Source organism: Cibotium barometz, chromosome 18, assembly GCF_041138505.1.
Source record: "Cibotium barometz isolate CiBa-2024 chromosome 18, ASM4113850v1, whole genome shotgun sequence".
Classification (NCBI taxonomy): Eukaryota; Viridiplantae; Streptophyta; class Polypodiopsida; order Cyatheales; family Cibotiaceae; genus Cibotium; species Cibotium barometz.
The window spans coordinates 49,552,557-49,577,437 of record NC_141063.1 but is presented as its reverse complement, the minus strand read 5'-3'; the positions used below and the strand labels follow the sequence as shown (position 1 = coordinate 49,577,437).

The 24,881-nt window shown below is 43.0% G+C and overlaps 1 protein-coding gene across 2 annotated transcripts in view; it reads left to right on the top strand.

The window, feature by feature from the left end:
• Positions 1–19,205, top strand: part of LOC147629440 (protein ESMERALDA 1-like) — a 48,192-nt gene extending 28,987 nt beyond the window's left edge. Inside the window, exons 3-10 of one of the 2 annotated variants that reach the window (XM_086812718.1) lie at positions 3,587–3,654; positions 3,778–3,866; positions 3,968–4,165; positions 6,529–6,736; positions 6,853–7,020; positions 18,218–18,385; positions 18,498–18,688; positions 18,780–19,205. In XM_086812718.1, coding sequence (XP_086668844.1) covers positions 3,587–3,654; positions 3,778–3,866; positions 3,968–4,165; positions 6,529–6,736; positions 6,853–7,020; positions 18,218–18,385; positions 18,498–18,688; positions 18,780–18,909 — 1,220 coding nt within the window. In that variant the 3' untranslated portion in view covers positions 18,910–19,205. The remainder of the gene's footprint in view (positions 1–3,586; positions 3,655–3,777; positions 3,867–3,967; positions 4,166–6,528; positions 6,737–6,852; positions 7,021–18,217; positions 18,386–18,497; positions 18,689–18,779) is intronic. The other variant, XM_086812719.1, reaches the window with a different exon arrangement.
• The last annotated feature ends 5,676 nt before the right edge of the window (positions 19,206–24,881 follow it).

Here is a 24,881-nt window from a genome sequence, read left to right as displayed (position 1 = left end):
GTCATATATAGGATGCAACGACACCTTAAGATGCGTGGGATACCTTGGTTACGTTGTATAGCACAAGTACCAAGGCTACGAAGATGCAGTTAAAGCAAGAGGTGCATAATGTGCGAAGGAGGAGAGCTTCCATGGAGTCCTCCTGAAGGGGGTGAAGACCAAGGCAAGGGGTGAAGACCAAGGTAAGCCGGTACTTGCCAAAAAAACTGCAACCCTAATGCTAGAACCTAAAGATGGAAGGGTGGGGGAGGATAGCGTGTGAGAAGAAGGTGCCGAGGGATGCGGGAAGGTGGCGGAAGGACGAGGGCAGAAATGGGGAGAGGGGGGGGGGGAACGAAGAAGAGGCGGGAGAAATAGGGCCGGGGACGAATGAGAGGTGGTGGGGGAAAGGCGGAAGGCAGGCAGGAGGAAGGTGGCAAGGAGGAGGTGACGGGCGGGAGAGGAGGAGGGCGCACGGTCGGGAAGGGGGGCAGGGAGTAGGGGTGTGAAGGAGGCGGGTAGGGGGAATGAGAGGTGGTGGGGGGAGGCGGAAGGCAGGCAGGAGGAAGGTGGCAAGGAGGAGGTGACCGGCGGGAGAGGAGGAGGGCCCACGGTTGGGAAGGGGGGCAGGGAGTAGGGGTGTGAAGGAGGCGGGGGGGGGGTGATAAGACTAGCAGAGGGGGGTGGAAGGGCAGGTGATGGCAGAGGGGAAGTGATGGAGGCGGAAGGCTTACAAGGTACACAGGGGATGCACAGGTTACCACTTCTAGCATGGAACAAAAAGAATTTGGATGCTTTTATGTCACAAGCTATGGAATGTCTATGGAAAACCCACACTAATAAAAAAGCACTCTGCCTTTTGAAATTTGAGCTGGTATGCTCTCCTAAAATGCATGGAGGACTCAACATCCTGAACATTCACTATCACCTGATTGCGAGGAAAGCTACCATGCTCCATACTTTTGCTCCCCAAATGCAACCCTGGACGAAAATGTTGGCTGAAATGTGCACCAGGGTGCAGACTGATGCATTTGGCAATTGGGAGACCACTCTATGGGACTATATCACGGGCTGTTTCAAAGGTACAATTCTTGGCCGTCCTTTTTTCAACCGTCTGATCACAGACTAGCAAGAGATCTTGCAATATATGTGTTGGTCGAGGAGACCTCCTCAAGTGGGCAACAACATGGCGTTGGAAAGTGTGCATTGGAGTCATATGTTTCAAATGCCCCTTGCAGTGGTTGAACCCAGAAAGGCACACTTTCTTCCCTGTAAAGGAGTCAAATATGTTTCAAATGCCCCTTGCAGTGGTTGAACCCAGAAAGGCACACTTTCTTCCCTGTAAAGGAGTCAAATATGTGCAGGATGTTATACAACCTGATGGTTGTTTTATGTCTTTTCCATTTGCCAATAGGCGCTATGGTTTGGGTATGCACTCCTGGCCAATTTGGCATAGACTGCGAGAGTTGCTTCAACCCTTCTTACCTACCCCCATGCTAGAGATACAGAATTGTTTGGATGATTGGAAACTGGATCGGCAAGAGACTGGTTAGACTGCCATTCCTATGAAGGAAATAACAGTAGCAAAGGCCTATAGAATATTGATTCCCCCACCTTGGATAAAGCAACATGCCAATCAGCTTTGGAGACTTGATAAACCATCTCAGATGGTGCTGTATATGGAAGAACGGTCTTCCTTTGAAGCAAAAAGTTTTCATGTGGAGATGTCTAGTTGGGGTGTTACCGGTGGGGATGACATTGTCAAAATGACGTATTGCATCGTCACATTGTGTGTGTTGCTCCTATTGCAGTGAGACCGTTTCACACCTATTATGGTAGTGTTCGGTTACCAGGCAGTTCATTGCGTCATTGTCGGCACGCTTGCAAATTCGTTTCCCATCAAAATGTTTCTTGAAGCAATTTTGGCTCTTTGGGAAATTCCCCTCATCGCTGGACGCATATGCCCCTTTCTTCGCTTGGGTCAAATTTATTGCCTTCTGGACTATTTGGCATGATAGGAATCATCAGCATGCCCCCTTAGATACGTATGCATTTTTCAAGCATTCTTTGCATACCTCTCTATATGATGCCTATCATATAAGAGACATTTCTATGCATATCTTAGAAGTGTTTTCCCATTGTTTTCAGCTTCCATCCACTTTGGTTGGTAGTGGTTCTACATTAAGTTAATTAAAATTAGTGGTTTCACTAAAAAAAAAGTGTGTACGTACGTACGTATGTATATACATTAATTGGCAAGAATCCTCGTTTTTGGTAGTCTGAGGTGGTGACGAATCCTTGGAGTTGGAAGAGCTGCCAAACTCCTTCATTAGAACGTCTCCAAGGGAAGAGAGATCCCGAACGTGTATATATGTGTGTGTTTGTGTGTGTGTGTGTAGTTCTATAATATCTATATATAGTTCTATATGTGTAGTTATAGAATAAAGTTCTAAAATGATTGAACTAGATGCTTGCGACTGAGGATTATTTGTGCGCTTTGAAGTCACCTTCTTGAGGGCAAAGTTATCATCAGGTGAGAATGATCACAGGTAAAATTGAGCATCTGTTGGCTTTCCCATTAACATTAATTGGCAAGAATCCTAGTTTTGGGTAGTCTGAGGCGGTGACGAATCCTTGCAGTCGGAAGAGTTGCCAAATCCTTCATTAGAAGGTCTCCAGGGGAATAGAGATCCCGAACTTACAAGGTTTGATCTGGAACTTCTTGTGGGCCAAAAGCGATGGGAGGCGAGCTACCATCAATCTCAAGTGCACAAAAGGGATTAAGGATATGACTAAGGGGAGGCTCACATAATTAAAATAACAGCACATTTTGTGCAGACATTTCTCTAAAGTTTGTTGGTTGCGAACATTAATGTATGTTTTAGGATGCTTAATGTCTTGCTTCTTAGCCCTGGTGCACAGACTCCCTGCCTAAGATTTTATGCCTAAAGCCTGGGCAATGAAGGCCCAAAGTTCTTAACTACTAGGGAATGTAGGTTGAATGCATTGCATAACAGCTGGACATGCATCATTGTTGCAAGCCAATGGTGTTTGAAAGAAGCTGTTAGTTTGCAGGCCAAGATTCAGAGTCTCAGATAATTTTTGCAGGGATTGAAAAGGTTATTAGATTGTGTGGAGGCGCCTGCCTTCTCTGGCATAGCTTGGCAGTCCATGCAAAAGAAATGGATGGGCATGTGATGGCATTTGATAGCAACTTGGTTGATGAGCAAGTTTCTGTCTGTAACGGGAGCCTGCCCATTGTTTTAATCTAAGCTCCTCATTTCATTATAGCATCCTATATTATGGGCTCACAGTATGTGTGTTAAGTCTTTCGGTGTCTGTTATTTGGTAACAACTGATAAAACAGCATTTAAATCATTACCTTCTGCCTCTGTTATGACAATGCAAAGACACAACTCTTTTGTTTTGCTTTGCAAGTCTAATGACGGTAAAAGTAAAATGATAAAGCCTTCGGAATCATACAAGCTTTTGACAACTGAATGCCATTCTCCATTTTCAAAAGTAGGGTTGGTTTTTGTTGGTTGTAAATACTTGTGCCTACAAGGATGCAATTTAATAATTTACTTCTGACTTGATGGGCTTTTAGGCTTGCAGGAATCAAGTGGCTTTATTGTTATCGAAGCAAATGGCGGGTTGAACCAGCAACGATCATCAGTATGTTGCTAGACCTTGGATAATCATTTGACAGACATGTATTGTCATCTGTAATTATGACAACAGGAGGTTCTATTTTGAGGGTCTCTTTTTATGTGAGTTAACTCGTCAAAGCTCTTGCAGATTTGCAATGCTGTTGCCATTGCTGGCCTTCTTAATGCAACCCTTGTGGTTCCAAGGTTTCATTTGAACAGTGTATGGAAAGACGCAAGGTGGGGATTGTTTGATAACTAATGAAGAGGATATCTGAATTTCTTACATGTAATGATACCCTTGGAAGTATATGTATTCATAGTTTTAGTCAATGTTGCAGCTCATTTGGAGATATATATGATGAGGAGTATTTCATTGGTTCTCTTGCTGACCGTGTGAGAGTGGTGAAACAAATACCCAACTACATTATGCAAAGAATTGAAAACAATATAAGCCTCATTCATAATTTCAAGGTTAAGGCATGGGCGCCTGCAAGCTACTACCTAGAGACTGTGCTTCCGAAGCTACTTGAGGCTGGGTGGGTTCACAAGATTCCATGCAGTGCCTAGAGTTTTTTTTTTGTGGGGGGGTGGTGTGTTTGTGGCATATTTATTTGTGTTAAGGCTAGCTGGTAAAGAGCACACTACAATTGCCCCTTTTTTTTTTGCAGAAAGGAGACTTCTATAAAGTATGAATAGACCATACAAAATCACGGCTAGAAGCTGGAACAAAAAAATACCTCATCCCAAGATGCAGGTTGACTCCCCCAATATGGGGCACAAAGGTGCCAAGAGAGTCCTATGGGGGTCGATGAGAAAAAGATCCCTTGATCCCACTCCCTCATGAAAACAGTGTGCTTTGATTGCACAGATCTGGATGGCCCATGTATACGAGCCCATGTGGCCATAAGAGTGTGAATAATATCTCCCCATATAGTACAAATGCACCAAGTGTCGTATATTTGAATGTTTGCGCATCTAGTCCTCCAAATCTGCCAAGCTATGATATTGGAAATAACGAGCTCCCAGGTAGTATCAATCCTCTGCAGAGGTGGTCTCTGTTGTGTGTGAGGAATATCCAGTAGCATGCAGCATTGGGCCACACCTCTGCATATCATTATGGCGGTGTGCAGATCCCTGCCCTCAAAAAATATTTGTGGACCAGACTAAGTGAGCCAAGCAATAGCACCCCAAGTAACATAAATGGTATTTCTCCTCAATTTTGCACATAAGCTGAGCTATAGAGCCCCAAATCTTCTGAGCAGCTCTACACCCCCATATGCAATGTTGCACTGCCTCAAAAGCTACTAGGCATCTGGGCAGGCGGGGTCTACTCCAAAAATAGCCCGCCATTGATTAATGGGAAGGTCACCATGTAAGAATAACCAAAAGAAGTGGGAGATCTAGCTCCTTCTGTATGAGTACCAAAGTCTATGCCAAAATCAATGGCATGATGTCATAGCTGTCCCAGTGAGGCCTGAGTGTAGGAGTCCTCTCAATCTGTCCAAGTAGAAGGATCTTGGCACTACGGACAGTGTAGCTGAAAAATGTCCTACTCTTCATAGGATTGGCTGCATCAATCCACTCCCACTCAAGGCTCTAGAGGCTAGATCCAATCTCCTGCTTGCCTCAGCCTGGTTCGTTGGCTCATGCTGGTGCATCTCGCATGGATGTATTGGAGAGTTGCGGAGATTGGCCCATAACGTTCTCTTGTTAGGTTTGGATGGTACACTAGACAACCGTGTCAGAGTGGCTTGGGAGATTGTTACACGCCCCAGACAGGAAGGGGGGCTGAATATTGTAGATCCGGATCTACATTATGGAGCATTGCTTTGCAAGTTAGCGATCAGAGGATTCGATTCCTTCCAGGCATTGAGCCTTGAAAGAATTTCTTTATGTTTCACATTTCTGGTTGTACACCTCATGGTGGTGGAGATTGAATGCTCAGTTCACGTTTCATCTTTACTGAGGCAGAGTATAGGGCACCTTCCTCTCCACTTATAGCTGCCATTATCAGAGCCTGGAGTAGCATGAGACCTTTTCTGAGATAGAGGCTTCCTAGATCAAAGGATGGGGCCGATAGACAGCCCATTACGTGGAATAACTTCATTAGAGATGAGGTTGGGAGACCTTTGGGTGCATTTGGATATATGCAGTGGCCAGGTTGGGAGAGATATGCACTGACAATTACTGCTTGTAAAACTTTTAAAAATCTTCCTATGGATTGGAGACTTGCATCCACTCTGCACTTGAGAGGGAATATGTACCCAAGTTAATGAAGTTAAAAGTGTCCAGCCCAAAGGGGGTTTTAGCCTTATACGAGGATTCTCCACATTGCAAGCAGTGGTCAAGGGGGGATTAGGGAACTTCTAGGTAGTTCAATGTTCAACCCTTATGATCCTCTCTAGGTCCTTTGTCTTCACATTTGCCTCCTCAATCACTTGCCTAAGCTCTTTAGGTACTCTAATTACGCACGTGTCCTCAGAGGAATCGTGTAAAGACAGGACATGGAACAGTTGGGAAGCGGCAAAACTTAAATAACTCGCCATGTAACAGTTGGGCTGCTATTGCCTCCAATTGGCTAAGATCTCCCTACCTTTTGGTTTGAGATCTCCCTTTGTATGATTTTATTCTACTCAATAGAAGTCTCCTTTCTTGTTTTTTCTTTTGTGTGTGTGTGTGGGGGGGGGGGGGGCGTGGGATCTCGCTACTTCGAATTCTTTTCTAACTTTTTAAACTTCATCATGATAATGATTTGGCAGTGTTGTGTTTTGCCTGTTTGGGCAGGGTCGTTCCGGGGGGGGGGGGGGGGAGCGATCTTGCTACGTCAAATTCTATGTTAACTTATTAAACTTCATCACGATAGTGATTTGGCAGTGTTGTGTTTTACCTGTTTGGGCAGGGTCGTTCGCATATCTCCTTTTGCAAATCGTCTCTCATATGGCGAAGTTCCTCCAAGGATTAACCACCTCAGATGTTTTGCAAATTTTGAGTCACTAAGATTTGCGGAACCAATTGCAGCTGTGGGGAAGAAGCTCGTTGAGCGCATGGAGGAGCGAAGTGCCAGTCATGATGGGAAGTACGTTGCTGTACATCTTCGGTTTGAAGAGGTCTCTACGTTGGTGTTTATCTCTGCTGTTGATGTTTAATAATAGTCATCAATTGCTGGCTGTTTGTGTTCTTTCTTTCTACTTAAATCTTATCCACATTGTTGTATTATCAACAGGATATGGTAGCTTTTTCTTGCTGTATTTACGATGGAGGGGAAGATGAAAAGCGTGAACTAGATGCTGCAAGGGAGAGAGGATGGAGGGGAAAATTCCGGCGGCCTGGTCGTGTGATTAGACCGGGTGCAATAAGGATGGATGGAAAATGTCCCATGACACCGTTAGAGGTGTGTGCTGGTGTCCCTCCTCAGAAGTGAGTCCTAGTTTTTGTGTGTTATATGGCTGAAATCCGTCTTCCGTTTGCTGTTTGGGTGTTTTGTTTACTATTAACATGATAGTGCTTGGATGCCCCATGTTTTCAGGAGGGTTGTTCCAAGAACCCTCATGGTGTTTTGTTCCAAACCGAACATTTTGTGTTTTGAAATTGGTCAACTGTGACAAAATTTGCCTTCTTTAAAGTTTCTGAACTTTCAATTTTTTAATTTTCTCAACTTCCTCTAAGGTTTCTTCCATCCTGAAGGCTCCTAAGAACCTCAACTGTAGAACCACATCACCCTTGTACATGCATACGGAAACTGTTTGAACATTTGAAATGCTTTCCGAACTTCAATAAATTGTGTGCTTTTTAGAAGTATCATACAACCCTGTTCTTCCTCTCATGGCTCCTTGGTTCTTAGACTCTTGGTTTGGAGGTTAAGGATGGCTACCTCGGACCATTTTTTTGAAGGTGCACTTGTGTAGTATGTAGCAATGACAGATATTCGGATTCTGGGAGATGACTTGAACAGTCTATACAGTTTTCAAAGACAAAAATGGAGGGCCTTTCTTTTGGACATGAGAGACAATGTAACATGCAGAAGCTTGCAGACAGGAGTATACTTTGATAAAGATTATTCTGCTACACCCAATTGGGTCCCAAATTCCGTCTATAAGGCCCCCACCAAGTGGACTGGTGTATTTGCCACCAAGGACTGGTGTATTTGCTTTACTGAATGATGTAAACGATTGACTACTTGGAGACCTTCCTTGGCTGGAAAACAGCAGCCTGAAGATGCCCGTTCTTGACCTTCAAGTTCACCTTGTGTTAGCCTCCTTCTTGGCTGTCCTGGGCCTTTGAGTTTACTTCCGCTCTTGTGAATATTGAGATCAGCCATGCTGAATTATGGGTGCCTCTTATATAGAGCCATATCTTGGGCACCTATGGGCTGCCCATCACAGCGCCCTTTCCATAGGTGTGAACACACCCCATAAGGCTGGCCTACTGTGGCCTGGGCCTCCTATGGGCTGGCCGACTATGCATAGGGTGCCTTTATGGGCCCAAACCATGGCCCATGGGCTGCCCCAAAAGTAGCCCAAGTATGGGGCAACTATGGCCTTGCACTTCATGCTTCTAAATGCATCTAAGTGCTTGACTTAGTGCCCTTGCATTTGGCTGAAAACCTATCAATGCCCGGAACACCACTTCATCATTCCAGAGGGTGATGACAGTGTGCGGGACCTGCACCACATCCATGTGTGGGACATGCACACTTGACCATGACCATGTACGGGACTTGTACACCTGACCATGGACTGTTAGAGTGGATCCTTGGTTGACTTGTCCCGGACTAGTAGGCCCTAGTTACCACTCTAGGTCCTACACCTGTTGTATAGATATGTCCACGTGGCATCCAAGTGCGGGGTGCATGTGACATCCCCTTCCACTTAACTTGATGGAAGTTGCATAGCCTCCAAAGAGTCCCTTAATAATGCTGGATAATCTTCGAAGAAGTTCTTGTCTAGCCAAATTGCTTCATGCGTCCCTCAATTCTAAAAGTTTGCGAGGAATTGATGCTCTTTGAGGCCGGAGCCATGCTTGAAGCGGTGCAAAAGGATCAGTTTTGGAACCATCACCTCGGCTTTGTCGACGATATTAGGTTCTGGACATTTGTGGGAGGAGATCCGGCATAGTGCTTCAACCAAGCAACATGAAACACATCATGCATGTCCAATTGGGAGGTAACTTCAGTTTCATGGACACCTCATTGACCTTCTTCAAAATGGGAAAACGTCCGAAACTTTGAAATGATAACTTTGGGCATCGCTTGCCCGCCTGTTTCAATCTGTGTTTCATAATCTTGAGATAAATCCAATCTCTTTCCGAGAATTTCACATCCCTTCTGGCCTTTTTGGTCTGTCGAGAATAGGCCTCGTGTGCTTTGGTCAAGCTGTGTTTCACAGACTCCAAAATCTCCTTGTAAGTCTCCGTCACGCATTCTCGATCATTTTGCCATTCAATCTTCCCCGCATCTCTTCTCGGTTGATTGTGGTTCACGTTTATGGGTTGCAAGCCTCTCTGTTGGGGCTAGTTATTGTATTGCAAAATCACTTTGAAAACGGCCTTGACCACCCCGTGCACCCTACATGGGCCTCCTTTACCTAAAATCAGAAAAACCAAAATTTGCAGAAGTTGTAGAATTTTGCATTTTATGTCTCGTGTTGATAAGTCAACCCTTCTTGGTCCTTCTGCACTTGCAACATTTGCTCGAAATTTTCAGCTTTAGTAATTGCATCCATGAAGTCTATAATTGTTGTCCCCTTACTGGATCCATCCATAAACTTGTAAGTGCTTCCTCATCCCATTCTGGTGCATATTTTTTAAACTCATGAATTCCTCCTGTACTGTTGGGCTCTCTTGATTCCACTTGAAAAGTTTTATCTTTTTTTGTTTGCTATATTGTGATGGAAAATACCTTTTCTTTGCGTGCCGCTTGAATTCTTCCCATGTCACGGGACCTGCTCTTGCACCTCTTGTTTGTGGCTAGAGATTTCCACCACAATTTTGTTGACCCTTGTAAAATTGCAGAATAGCAATTTTGGCCTTTCCGACCTCATCAAATTCTTGCAACTCGAAATAATCATGGAGTTCTTCAATCCATGCTTCAACTTCCTCTCTTGATTTATGAGACCCATCAAATTCAGAAAGATGAGATCTCTTGAATACTTGTTTTAAGGCTGCCTCTGCTGGATCTTCAAAATTCATGTTCCTTTTTCCTCTTTCCTGATTTTGTCCAAGATTGGCAAAACGATTTGCTGCAACACCTGCATATCCGTGAACTTCACCCTCTTCCACTTCCTCTTGTTCATCGATCCTCTCCATATGGGCTGCATTTGGTTGTTCCTTTTGATTTCGACCTCCTCTTGCTCCTTGATTCAATTCAACATATATCCCCTTTGCTCTTCCTTCTTATGTTCTTTGATTCCAATTAGCTTGTAATCCTTGAACTTGGTCCACGAAATTCCTTAGCCGAACATTTTACTCCTCGAGCAACCGCATCATCACATTCACATCCATATCAAAGTTTCCACTTGCTACTCTCAATGATACCAAATAGACTGTAAGGGTACAACAATGCCCCTACACGGACAAGAAAGCCACGAGATCTTTCTAGACATACTCACTGTCCGTTGAAACCAAAGGTAACTCGTGACAAAGGGCGACAATAAGACGAGGGTTACCTGAGAATCCCAACCTTCTCTCACGGATAATGACTTCTATACAGTCATATCTAGTATCATAGAAGGTTTAATAGCAAGGCTGATAATCAGAAGCCCTGACACCAGATGTGAGACACCCGTTCACCCAAGACCCCAAACACATTGAAATTGCAGAATTGTAATATAGAATTTTCACATCCAACGGGACGACCTCACTCTCATCATCATCATCAAACAACTTGAATTCACAAAAGACTGCAGAAATTGAGTTTTGTAGACAATAACTCAAAAAAGCAGCTTTACACCATATAGCAGAGAATCACCATGAATCTTCGATTAGGAGAGAAGTGCATATTAATGGAAACCACACTCCATGGCGGAGCTCGAACCTCCCCATGTTTATCCCCGAGCTTTCTCACTTGCACTTGGTCACACTCAGTCTCTCGTCCCTCCACAAAGGTTTGATAAAATTACATGAAATCACAAAAAAAATCTCTAAAACCTTTGTTAATCATAGTCTCATTAGCAATTAAGGAATCTCAAGAGAACTCCAATTCCAATAATATGCATGAGTAAACTTGAAATTTACTAAAAACGGCCTTCTTTGATCTTCTTTTTCGAAAAATATGCACGCAGCCAATAATAGCCAAGCGCTCACCATGCAAGAGTGTCCACCATCTCACTTTGGTGAGGCTAAAGGAGAGGCTTACGTAAAAGCTGCATGTACCCAAAAAAAAAAACATTTGGAAAAATGGTCCTGTTCATGAGCTTGTATCTCCCAAATCGTTTCCCTCTGTAACTTGCGGTGCCCAGGGGACTAGGGCCTTTGACACACTTGTTGATACTATCAATGTATATTAAAACTTTTAAACATGGCCACAGCCTTAACACATATCCATCATCACTTTGCATAAAACATAAAAGCTGGACAAAACATTTGCTAATTCTTTCTAATCTTTAGCGGTGCATTTGCCCTATCAACTACTTATTTACTGTACTAATTCTTTCTATTTGCTACTTTCCTTAGTGCTAGGCTTCATTATGGCTGAGTCTGCCTTGCATCTCCGGAGGTTTGACAGAAACTCAGTATGAAGGCCTTTGTGTGAATATATGCTCTTATGTGTGTGTGTGTGTGTGTGTGTGTGTGTGTGGAGTGTGTGTGTGAGAGCATATCTTGATACAAAGTTCTACACTCACTATTGGGCACTCATGACGTTAGTGGGGATGTCGCGTAGTATCTAGTCCATACTATGCATAATGGAGTTGATAGTTATATAGTCTTGTGGGTTGACTACCATGAGTATATAACATGCACGTTCCTGGATTTGGGCATGTTCTTGGATTCATCTAGGTATATATAAAAGCTAGACAAAACATCCAATGCTGAAAATGGAGCTTGCACATGTGACACCGCATAGAGGCTAGAATGTTCCCCCCCCCCCCCCCCCCCCCCCCCCCCCCACCCCCCTTGGAGTATTTTATTACCCAAGGAGAATAATATCATGTACAAGCTTTGAGGGCCTTTATCTCCCCACTGGAGATGCTAGATTATCCATATACAAACGTCATAACATAGCCCAACACGAGGCAACCAAGCCGGAACACAGGCTGTAGAAATGCCAAGCCAACAACATAATCCATATACCTCCATGTGGGTACTGATTCTTCCCCAAAAACCATGGGTCTTCATGCAATAGAGCTAGTACAACAAGTACAACTCTCCATTCAGTCGATACAAGTACAATGGTTGGTACAACAGGTACAATAGTTGGTACAACAAGTACAAGGGTTGGTATAGTGGTTGGTGCAGAAAGTACAAGGGCTAGTGCATCAGGTACAATGGCTAGTACAGCCGGTACAGTGGTTGGTACAGTAAGTATAATTGTTGGTACAGTAGGTATAATGGCTGGTATAGCAGGTACAACAAGTACAGTGGTTAGAAATCATAATAAAATGATTAAATACCCTTGCCTTCAGTATTTCTTCTCCAAAATAGTTCCCAACAGCCGGTATTCTTCATGGGCAGCCTTCAAGAGAGAGAGAAAGAGAGTAGCCATCATTAGGGCAGCCTGTAACGGTGGTAGAGGCTAGTGTGCAGCATGAGAGCCTCTTTTAATGAAGAGAGGGGGCTCCAATTTATAGATTTGGGCCTCCCATGAGCTAAAATGGCAAGAGAAGGCTACAATGACAAGTGGAGAGGCACACGATAGCTGAAGTGACAAGTGTGAGGCCACTTGTCTCACTTTGATCCACTTGATCCACTTTCTAACGAGTGTTAGGCCACTTGTCTCACTTTGGTCCACTTTCTTGCCAGAAAGAGATGGGTTCTTCCATAAACTTTATCTCTAAAAATATCCCAACTGGTAGTTGATTTGTCATAGGTACTTTGGCAACTCTTGGTATTTGCTCAATTCAAGACATAATGACGCAAACAGAATTTCCATCAAAGTCAGGCCAAAAATAGTAACCTCCTAGTGTGATCCTTTGTATTCAAGGATAATCCCCCATTCCCAAAGCTTGTACTTTCCAAGTATTTAGACGTCCTGGAGTCCACCAGACCCCTTTCATACTGGAAAATGTCCAGGTTGGTGACACCCTCAAGACAACTTTTGTAGCCCTTTGAATTTCGCACGTTTTTGCTTTTGAGGTCTTTATGCCAGAAACCTTCGTCTTTAGTCCCAAACTCACCTGCAAAACTGTGGCTTGAAAAACCATGCAAATGATGAGCTGTAAATGACGTGTGTACTAGTTTGGAGGAGGATAGATTTGGACACGAATCAGGTCAAGGTCTCCTCTACACTAAGTTTTCTACTCGTCAGGGCATGCTCTGCAGAATTTTTTTTGTAACTATTTGGCCTTCCTAGCACTATTCACATGATGGAACCCTTGCCAGGACATTGGATTGGTGGAAGAAGGCATGGACATTGGACTCGTGGAAGAAGGCATGGGGAAGAGGACCATAATGTTTGCACATGGAAAAGCACTAGTTTTGGTTAAAAAGCAGAGAAAAGCAAATAGTCAAACTGAGTCGACCACAAGCCAGGAACATCACTGGCAAGAGGGGATTGAGCAAGACCAAAAAGCAAAAGCTTCTTTTTCAAAAAGCAACTTTAGAACCAAAAAACAAGGCCCTAAGGCCGAAAAAGCAAAGCACAAAAGCACTTGGGAAAAGCTGGCCTTATTTGAATAATATTTAATTGTATAAAGTAAAAAAGAGGAAAACAAAGCAAAAAGTAAAATAAAAGCAAAGCAAAAGCATGGCAAGCTTTTGGGCCAAAAGCAGGAAACCCCCCCCCCCCTGCCAAGCTTTTGGGCAAAAAGCAGGAACCCCCCCCCCCCCCCCCCCCAGGTATAATACCTCTCTTCATCGTCATCAAAGTGTGGAGTTCTCAATCTCCGCCTTGCTTCTGTTCCAAAACACCGTTGACATCACCGAGTGCCACGCCATCAACTGTTCATACGTTGTCTGGATCCGTACCGTTGCCGCCTGCTGTCTGCGCCGTACCGTTGTTGCCTCCTCCTGTTCTGCATTGCACTGCTGTGCTGCCACCTGCTGATCTGTGCCGGTTGCCGCCAATTGCCTATTTTGCGTCGACTGAACTGCTACCGTACAGCTACTGCCGCCTATTGTCTGCACTGTACAGTTGCCATACTGTCGCTTGTTGACTGTGCCGTACCATTGCTAATCTGCGCCGTATGGAATTGCTGTTGTTCTGTGTTGGCTGTCGTGCTGTCGTGGACTTGTCCTGGTCCATACATCGCTGTACGGCCTTTTGGGGTTGTTTCTATTCCGGATTGGGCATCAAACCTATTGCTAAACACCATAATCTTCATTATCTACACTTATCACTTGTGTCCCTCGATCACAAGCTTGGGTACGTTGGATTTGGTACTAGCCCGGTGAGAGATCTTGTGGGCCATCCCCGTGCTGTGGGATCTCGTGCCGCGACGTCGACTTCAACATTGATTTCTACATCGGCATATTTGTTTGCTTTTGTATTCATTGATGTATTGATCCTGGCTTGTGAGCTCGTGGATTGTTCCTGAATAAATTCCTGAAAGGAGTGAGTGTGTCCTGTGCAAAGTTCTCTAAACCCTACTCTCCCTCTCTCTATCTTCTCTATCTATTTTTCTATCTCTTGGATACGTGGTGGAATTTGTCATAGCATGCCCTGCTGGGTTTATATATACTTTCTAATTCTTTTTTTCCCCCCCAAAAAAGAGAGTCCTATTAAGTAATATAAAATCATACAAAGGGAGATCTCAAATCAAAAGGTAGGGAGATCTCAACCAACTGGGACACTATGCTTCCATAAAAGCTCCGTAGGAGTGGAGGAGAAAAAATACTAGGGTTCCACTCTCTCATAAATCTGCTGCGTTTTGTTTGTGCAGCTCTGGAAGATCCTCTATACGGGACCAGGTGGCCAAAAGAATATGACAATGTCACTCCATATATTGTAGATACACTGGGTGTTATAAACATGAATACACTCATAGGCCTCTAAGTATGTGGTCTTCTAGATATGCCAAGCTGTGATACTAGCAATAATCTCCTAGGTGGTGTTAGAACTCAACAGAAGTGGTGCGTATCATATCTGAGGGATATCGTGAAGCAAACATCTCTGACCTATGCCCCTACAGACAAGAAAAACAGGATCTGCATCACTGCCCTCAAAAAGTAGTTGTGGGCCAGACTAAGTAAACCATGCAATAGCACCCCAAGTAATATAGATAGGATCACTCCTCAATTTGCCCAGGAGCTGGGCTATAGATACCCAAATCCTCTGTGCTCCTTTGCACTCCCATAAGCAATGATACACTATCTCGGATGGAGCTGGGCATCTAGGACAAGAGGGATCCACGCCAAAAACAGAACTCCATTGGTTGGTGGGCCACCCTTGTAGAAACACCTAGAAGTAGTAGGAAATCTGGCTCCTCCTGTACGAGTGCAGAGTGTGTCTAGAATCTCCTCTGAATGGGGGGTGTAATGTCATACGCCTCCTAGTGAGGCCTAAGAGTGGGAACTTTTTGTGTGTCCAAGCATGAGCAACCTGGTGTTATGCACAGTGTATCTGAAGAAAGGTATGCTTCTTATGGGGTTAGTCACATCAACCATTCCCACTCACTAGTGTCACAATGTAAATATGTGATAGGGCATCCACCATATAGCCATAGGCACCACGAGGCATGAGTAGCCATCACTGGGGAAGGGTCAGTATACCAATGCTTCCCAGAACGACCCACTACTCTCACTGGATGGATCATAGAGCTCAGTGTGATCACCTGTACATTACATCTCTCCATCTGCCATCCACACTGAATGGAATAGAAGGCAACACCCTCTTTCTCCTCTGGCAAGCGGCAGTAAAAATCCGAGGCAATCCTCTTGACCATGTTAGGCTCTGAGCGGAGCACTCCTTTGCGAGTCTTGTAGCTGTCTAAGGCATTCCCTGCTATGGGAGAGGCCATGGGCAGCAAAGAAATGTCTCTTACATCTACCTCCCATCTCAATCCAGAAGGACTCATGCGCATGATAACGAAACTCTGCACGCTGCTCTAAGGAGTCCTGCAACTCAGCCCCAACGGTGCACAATGCATCTGTGATCCACTCGGCATCAGGGTGTTTCTCAAGTTCCCTATGCAAAGCACATAATCTACACCTGATGGCTCTCTCTCTATCCAAGATCTGTTGGTGATAAAGATCACTGACACTCTCTAAGGAAAGAGAAACATTTTGCCTAGAGTCAGGAGCATCATAAGCTCTCCAAACTTCCATCACCTGCTGAGATAAATCTGCATGTGACTAGAGAGACTCTCGTATGCGAACTCGGGGAGGAGAGTTCTGGTTCCCCAGATCTCTGATGCACAAAACCATAGGACAATGATCAAACTTTGAAGTGTGTGGGTCAATGAAGATAGTGCCACCTCTATCAATTGCCCAATCATCAACATAATAGCGGTCCAAGCGGGCATAAATGCAACATGCACCACTCTTGCAATTACTCCAAGAAAAGAAGAGTGATTCTGACTTCCTATGGACGGCATCCTCTAACCAACAGTCCTTGCCATGAAAGAAAAATATAAATCTCTCCCTGGATACCCTCTCAAGCCGGTGAATGATGCCTTCATGTCCCCTCTTTTTATCTACGGGTTGCTCAACCATGTTGAAGTCACCTCCAACAATCCAATGATCTGCTTGAGGGAGAGAGTCTGTGATGGCATTCGAAAAAAGAATTCTTTCTGCTCTGAGGTTAGGGGCGAACACACTCAACACTCCAATTTTCAATCCACCATGCATAATCATAATCCACTGCGCTCTGGCAGGGAGAACAACTCCATGACAAGTCATATATAAGGAATAATCACTGAAGTACATACTTACCTTTAGTCATGTCTACAACGGACCAAAAAGTATGCCCAAATAAAAGCTTGCTAGATCTAGTGCACTGGCCAGCATCAAGCTTATGCTCGTGCATGAGCAAAATATCCATGGGACTTTCTTCTGATTCTGAGTCTTAAACTACTCAAAAATAGTCCACAAAACAACAAAAATCATTGTGGGGCACTAAAAGTGAAAATTCTTATTGTTTCAAAAAGTATCCACATAAGATCCTAGCCACACATATACATTCTAAACTCTAAAGATAATAAGTTTATTTCAAATCCAAAATTGGATCATTAGAGGGCATTCATGATGTATTTATATAGCTAGATGAATCCAAGAACATGCCCAAATTCACCTTTTAGGAACGTGCATGTTATATACTCATGGTAGTCAACCCACAGGACTATATAACTATCAACTCCATCATGCATAGTATGGACCAGATACTACGACATCCCCACTAACGTCATCAGTGTCCAATAGTGGGTGTAGAACTCTGTATCAAGATATGCTCTCACACACGCACTCCACACACACACACACACACACACACACACACACACACACATAAGAGCATATATTCACACAAAGCCCTTCGTATTGAGTTTCTGTCAAACCTTCGGAGATGCAGGGCAGACTCAGCCATAATGAAGCCTAGCACTAAGGGAAGTAGCAAATAGAAAGAATTAGTACAGCAAATAAGTGGTTGATAGGGAAAATGCACCGTTAAAGATAGAAAGAAAAAGCACAATATCAACTGGCCACAACTCGGACGAAAACTTCACAATGTGAAATTTGCATGTCCGCTAATACGGCTGAATTATATACCTAGATGAATCCACGAACATGCCCAAATTCACCTTTTAGGAACGTGCATGTTATATACTCATGGTAGTCAACCCACAAGACTACATAACTATCAACTCCATTATGCATAGTATGGACTAGATCCTACATCCTCACTAACGTCATCAGTGCCCAATAGTGGGTGTAGAACTCTGTATCAAGATATGCTCTCACACACACACACACACATAGGAGCATATATTCATGATGTATTTACTCCATTTCTGTAGGCAGAACATAGAACCCAATTCTAGGATCACATCTACTTTGACCCGAGAGCATCATGGCTATTTGGGATGACATCACTGTTTTGGATCGCACTTGTGTAGTGCAGGTTGTGGAGGTTTTATCTTGCTCTTCTCTGATGTGTTAGGATCAGACTTTGAGGAGGAGGTAGGAGAGTCTGCCTGGAGCAGGAGTGAACCGTTTCCCAAGACTTGGTGTGATGTGAGTGAACCAATTGGGTAGCATAGCATTAGGCAGATATGCTGAAAAGCATTGAAGGTGTGAAGAAGTGGTGCCAAGAAAACTTCTTACATCCTCGTACACTTGTCCTAAAATTGGTTGCTGTAACTCAACTGCTGCTGAAGACCACTTCAAGAGCAGCACATCTTTCTGACCCCATGTGCGTGTGTGTAGTGCACGCCTGCACTAGTCTGTATTTAAGTCTGCAGTTTGATGGTCGGTTAATGGAGTTGTTGGCACTATCTGAACAGGTTGGCATGATGTTACGGGGCATGGGATTTCAAAATGATACTCCCATCTTTATTGCAGCGGGAAAGATATATAAGGCAGAAAGGAACATGGCTTCACTGCGTCAGATGTTTCCTTTTCTCTACACAAAAGAGACCTTACTCTCTGCAGAGGAACTTGATCCTTTCAAGGTCTGTCACATGTTTTCATTACTGAATACGGAGTATAAGGGGTACATAACTGGAGGGGTCTGGTCATATCATGCTGTTAGATAAAGAGTGATCATTCTCCTATTTGCCACAGAATTTTTCCTCCCGGCTTGCAGCTTTGGACTACACTGTGTGCCTTCGCAGTGAAGTTTTCGTCACAACCCAAGGGGGCAATTTCCCTCAGTTTCTGATCGGGCACAGACGGTACTTACACAACGGGCATTCCATGACGATCAAGCCGGATAAGCGAAAACTGGCTGTACTATTGGACACACCTGACATCAGGTATGTGCGTTATGGTGACTTTTGGACCGTGATTTTAAAAGGCCTCTACAGCTTATGAAGTTGTCTTTATGCCTGTGGTGCCTTTCTGTAGATGGGAAACCTTCTCCAAACAAATGCAGGCTATGCGGCGCCATAGTGATTCTAAGGGACATGAGCTACGAAAGGCTGGGTCTTCAATCTACACATACCCTGCACCAGACTGTCTGTGTTCTCAGAACTAGGCACATTGCAAGAATCCGGATTTTTGTTGGATCCGGCCACGGGTCATTGAATCATCGATTTTTCTAATCTTGTACATTTGCTCATTTTTGATTCTCATCCTACATAAAAGCTGCGGTTGTAGCAGTGTGAGTTTGTATCTATATTGTAACATATCTCAGGGGTGCTGAATCATTCTTTGATTCCTATACAAAACTGCAGTTACTTGAGACATTTTTTTTTTCCACATGTGCACCCTTCATTGGGCACTCATAGAGCAAGTATAGTTTTATCTATTAATGTGATGGAGCTTTGCAAACTTTGGGTGCTACTAATATCGACCAAAAGGTTTGTCCACCAGCTTGTGTGTGTGGTGACACAGTTTGCATTGATATGGAGCTTGATGTCTTGCTTAAAGAAACCTTGTGAGAAAGAGTAGTCATATGAAAATGCATAAAACGGGTGCTTTTTCTAGTTGCTATGTTGAAGCTTGTACTCATAATGTGCCCGCAATTGTCTCAATGGTAACCATGTATTGCAAGCTCATGTAAGTGCATCCTAGCCATTCAGGGTCCACCTAGCATCATATTCTTTTTTGAGGATCTAGGGTCCTAACTATAGTAACCATGTATTGCAAGCCCATGTAAGTGCATCCTAGCCATTCAGGGTCCAATGTTCTTTTTGACAATCTAGGGTCTTAACAATGGTAGCCTTATGTGCAGTATTGATGGTGCTCGACGACATTATGTCTCAACTACCTGGTCTTTAGAAAAGAGCTTTGATAGTGAATGCAAATTGATGAGATGCATGAAAGATACAATCAGACAAGGGTGCATAAGAAATGAAGGTGTAATTGAGTGAATGATGACTAAGGGATTGCAAAATTAGTTTATATATATATTCCCTATGGGCTGTCTTGGTTGGATCTTGCTTCGTCCAACCAATCATAACTCGAGTGGGGTAATATGTATGACTACGTGAGAGATCTATAATTAAAGTGCATATTTCCAAGTCCATCTTGTTTAAACCTTGTAACTCGAGGATATCATCTTCAACCCTTAGAGCGATATAATATGGGAGTATTAGTCCATCCTTGCATGTTGCCCTCTCTAATAATCATTTGATCTCTTGCAACCGTCGTTCAATGTCTAAATTGGGTGTCACCCTAGTATAAGAGTTGTTCACTTAGGGCAACTTCTCATAAAGCATGGCTTGTGAAATATCAGTATCCATGTGGTAACAAGTAGAAGGCGGAGCATTGATATTGAACACACCTCTCAAAGTCCATAGGTCTTGACTAGCCTCGGTTTGATTTAAATGGTGAGCTTTTGGTACAGTGGATGAGTGAAGCGTTAGGTGACGTGTGAAGGATCCTAGAGGGTGTTGACCATACGGTGCTCGGGCTCTGGGTTGCCGAAGATACTCACATGTACATCGGGAAAGATATTGGAACAAGGAGTAAGAGTTGTTTTTTGAACTCGGGTATGGATCTAGTTGGTTGACCTTGCTGGTCCTCAACAACGGATGAGTCCATGGCTCTTTTATATGGATCTATTGGGTGATCTTGCTGATCTTCAACGGAGATTCCATTTTGATGTGTGAATATATTATCAGTTACTATGATCTAGGAACTATCAAAAAGGTCCTTAAGTGAACAGGTGGTGAGCGTTCTGGTTACCAATGATGCCATAGGTACTCCGATGAAGGAGTGATTAGAAATAAGGATTCAACCGGAGATTTTGAGGATTGTGATCAGTGACTCAATGGTTTCATTAAATGATTGTTTTAAAGATAGCTGATGCTGAGAAAAAGACAATTTCATATTGGGTGTGTAAGTGGTGTGACTAGTTTTAAGTTTACATGAATATCCGGCTAGGGGGCTTGGGAACTTTTTTCCTGGTATCCGAGACAAAACCTAACCAAATTCTTAATTGGATCCCATCACCACAATGGTTGGGCGGTTGGCTAACCCACGGGACTAGGCTGGACTGATGGATCCTTAAATTGAGACTCAATTCTGTTATGGTACGTACGATAGATGAGGTAAATCCCGGATAAAAATTGTTCTATGGAAAAGAATCAACGGCTGTGCCTCTCGGAAAAAAGCGTTGGTCTCTATGATCCAAGTGCAATCTTTTCCCTGATTTCACTTGGGACTTACGGGTTTGGTCAGATCAGTTCAATTAGTTAAGGCTTTTGACTACGTTACAAAAAAGTTATCCCTGGAGGAATTGCCCGTGCTTTCCGGGCAAGGAAAGTTTTTTTCGGGATCGACAACCGATGGATTAGTCTCTTGTCCGAATATTCGTGGGCGAGGCCCCGAGTGTGAGACCCTGTCCCACGCAAGAAGTGCTACTTGCGCTGCTAGAACCCCTGAATTCATTGCGCGGTGGAGAGAGGGACCTCACATCTGCCCGCCACGTCTAGCTTGGGAGGATCCTCGTCCTCCATGGCCAGCTCCAGCTCCCAACCCTAACTCTCCTCCTCTTAATCCTCCTTCTGACCCTCTTGCTCTGGATCCTCCTCCTCCTCCGACGGATCTAGAGGTGCCCTTGTGCCCTCGTTAGGGACTAGTGGTCGTAAGGAGCAAGGGAGTTGAGTGAGGGTAGTCTCTAACTCGTCAATGCTCAAGACAATATAGGTGAGCATTTATCAGAAGTGGCAAGCGATTTTATCGGTATGATACATACAAACATACATACACATTTATGATGGAGGAGCTACAAGTCTCATTGGAGCTTATCTTTGCCACTATGCGTATCTATTGTCATATAAAATGCGGTGTGGTATTTCAAAAATAGTAAGCAGTGACATTGGGATGAAATAACGTTGTCTCTTTTTGGACGTTGCATTGATAGGTCGGAAGTAATGGTATTGGAAAGAAAATATATTGGGGGCACATTGGAAATGTATTTACCCACTTTCTCTTATGTGCAAATGATGTGGTACTCTGAGCTCACTTAGCAGAGGATGCTCAAAAGTTGATGATTATTTTATAGATCTCATGCTCATCGAAGGACCTCCTCCCTTAGTACTAAGAGCATACATAGTGGGTGATGGTTAATGAACAAAAGACTAAAATCATGCTCATCAAAGGACCTTCTTCCTTAGTACTTTACAAAAATTAGCATGTGGAAGTACTGTGGAGATGTGGATAACTTTAAATACCTCGGTATCGAGATACCTATAAACCATAGATGACAACAATGTACATTGAAGCAGGTACAAGAGCATATTTTTTTGATATGTACATGGAAAGACAGAAAGGGTTTCAAAGAAGTTTCTTACAAACTTCTTTAAGGTCTAACAAACAACCCAGTAAATCCCCACCCACCCAATGCCAAACGACTTCACTATTGGAATCCAGTAGTTTGCCCATTGAAGTGTTGGGGATCAAAAGATTGGTAGAATACATTATCAAGCTTCAAAGGTTACCTCATGATAGATTGCCATGTATAGGACAAAAAATTCCTTAGATTACATCCGATACTAAGCTTGGGGGGGGAGGGAGGATGGACACCAAACGATGGTTTGTTGGATGGGATGCCTTGCGCATTCTTAGTGATGCGTCTATTGATCCATTTATCAATGAAGCTTTCCTTCAACGACCATGCCTTACCAAAAGGTGGTTCTAGATATGCCCACTATACGTTCATAATTGAAGAGAAGGTATGCCTTGCGCCTTCTTAGTGATGGTCTATTGATCCATTTGTCAAATGGAAAAGAGAAGGTATGCCAACAATATGTTAATAATTGATCTTGCCACAAGCTTACTTTCTTTTCTGAGAGAGGTTGGCGGGTGCCGCCCCCATTTGTGCAAGAGGCAGTTTGACATTATCTTATATGTCATATTATTACTCAGCTGCTGCCACGCAACTTACTGTGTGAGACTCGACAATAGGTTTTTTGTTTTTTGAATCAGGGTTAGAAACGGACAAGCTCGTTCTGAGATTCGAACAGAGAAACACTTTTGTCATTAGCTTCATCGTCTCCAGTCTCAGAGAATTGTCATTAGCTTCTGTAGGCCGAGCAACACACTCTCTTAGAATGCCGAGCCTGTACTACCATAAACACAAGGGGAAAATCATTGCTTTGTTTGTCTTTATTGCAAGTTGTCTAAGAGTGTGCAAAAAAATCTAGGTTCTTTGTAAGTCCACAGATAGATTTTAGGTTTGACCTATATTAAAAATTTCAAAGGTTTGGTAGACCTAAGAGTTCAAAGGTGTCAAGGTTTTATACTTATTCATATTATGTTGAACGTAGTTAAAGTAAAGAAAAAATGTACCTATAGGTCTTTAAAATTTTAAAACTAAAGTAAAAAGTTCTTTATATATATTATATACACATATATATAGGATATTAATAGTATGTATACTATGTAGTATGTAATATGTATACATATTTTACATGAATATCTAACAGACTAGGAGTTTAGGGATTTGGGGAGATTGAGTTCTTGGAAGGGTGGTTGATGTTGAGAGTGCAATAAGTTTATTATTTAATATTATTAGATTCTGCTGTTTGTGGGAGATCTGGGTTTCCAGGAATAATATAGTTTTTCAGAAAGAGGTGAACAGTTAGATAGATGTCCTTGAGCTAATGTACAAATCAATTCATATGTGTTGGTCCATATATTTATGTTAATAAGCTGAATGATGCTGATACGTTTCAATTGATTTGTTCTCTGCAAGTCGGAATTAGATTATCTGCTCCATTGATTTGCAGACCCTTGTACATACTAGGTTTCCTAACTGTTGACATTATGCATGGATACTCAGGATTTGATGTGAGAGCAAGGTTGCTTAAGGTTGGGCCAAGGACAAGAAGATGTACCTAAAGGAGAAATAACCCATCTACACCTTTGTGGCTTTCATAGAGAACCCTCTAGGAACAAGACCGGTTGTGAAGATCTGGGTAGGTGGGCAAGTTTTGGAGAAGTTACCTCGCAAAGGTTGCACCTCTGAAGCCATGATGATTGCCTGTATGCAGTGAGGGTATCATATCTCTTGGGGTCAGTCCTCTTTTGTTTGGGAAGATGATAGGTGGGATCAGGTCTTGATATGGACAAGGGTCTCGCTGGCTGATAAATTGCAATTTGGAAGGTCTTGATATGGACAAGGGTGGCTGATAAATTGCAATTTGGAAGGTCTTGATATGGACAAGGGTCTCGCTGGCTATATATTTACTTCCCAAAAAAAATCCAAAATATAAAAGACATTAACTAGAAGAATCGTGGGTGATGCATCATCCATAATTAATAATAGGAATATAAACGTTAAGTTTTGCTTTTAAGTCACGACGTTCAAACATCACTCTTAACATTCATTTTAAAATGGCTATTTCAGAGTAATCTAAATTGATTTTTTCACAAAGAAAATTTGAATCTTCCCTGCAAGTTTTCAGCCAATTTTCTCTCCAAAACGTGCGCTTCCAGCCTCTGTCGTCATTTCTAGACTATGGTGGCTTTGCCAGACTTTGACTGACTGAGGCTTGCCAATTAGGCTTCAGCTTAGTTTTTAGTGTGCTAAGCGTAACACACTCGGAAATCTAAGACTCTTACGAGCAGCGAGCAGCAAGCTCTGTGAGTCTGCGAGGACCATCCATCTACGTAGCTTTTTTACTTCGTTTTTTTTTCTCCATATATTGTTCTGTTTTAAAGCTTCTTTGAATAGAGCTTCGTATTAAAATTTGAATGTTTTTGAGCTTTAGAAAAATGATATAAATTTTGTATAATTGAACTTGGGTATGAAGATACTTCATGAATTTGCGGTCTTTAACTATTTTGCATTTAGAGCTTCCTATTTAATTTTTTTAAAAAATGTTTTTGAGCTTTAAAAAAAAATAGAAAAATGATATAAATTTTGTATTGTTGAGCTTGGGTATGAAGGTACCTAAGGTCATTAATGGCTTCCAGACACGAAATGCTTGGTTTTCTAGGGTTCAATAAGAAAGGGGTGGTTGAAAAGAGGAAAGAAACATTAGGTAAAGAGGTGGA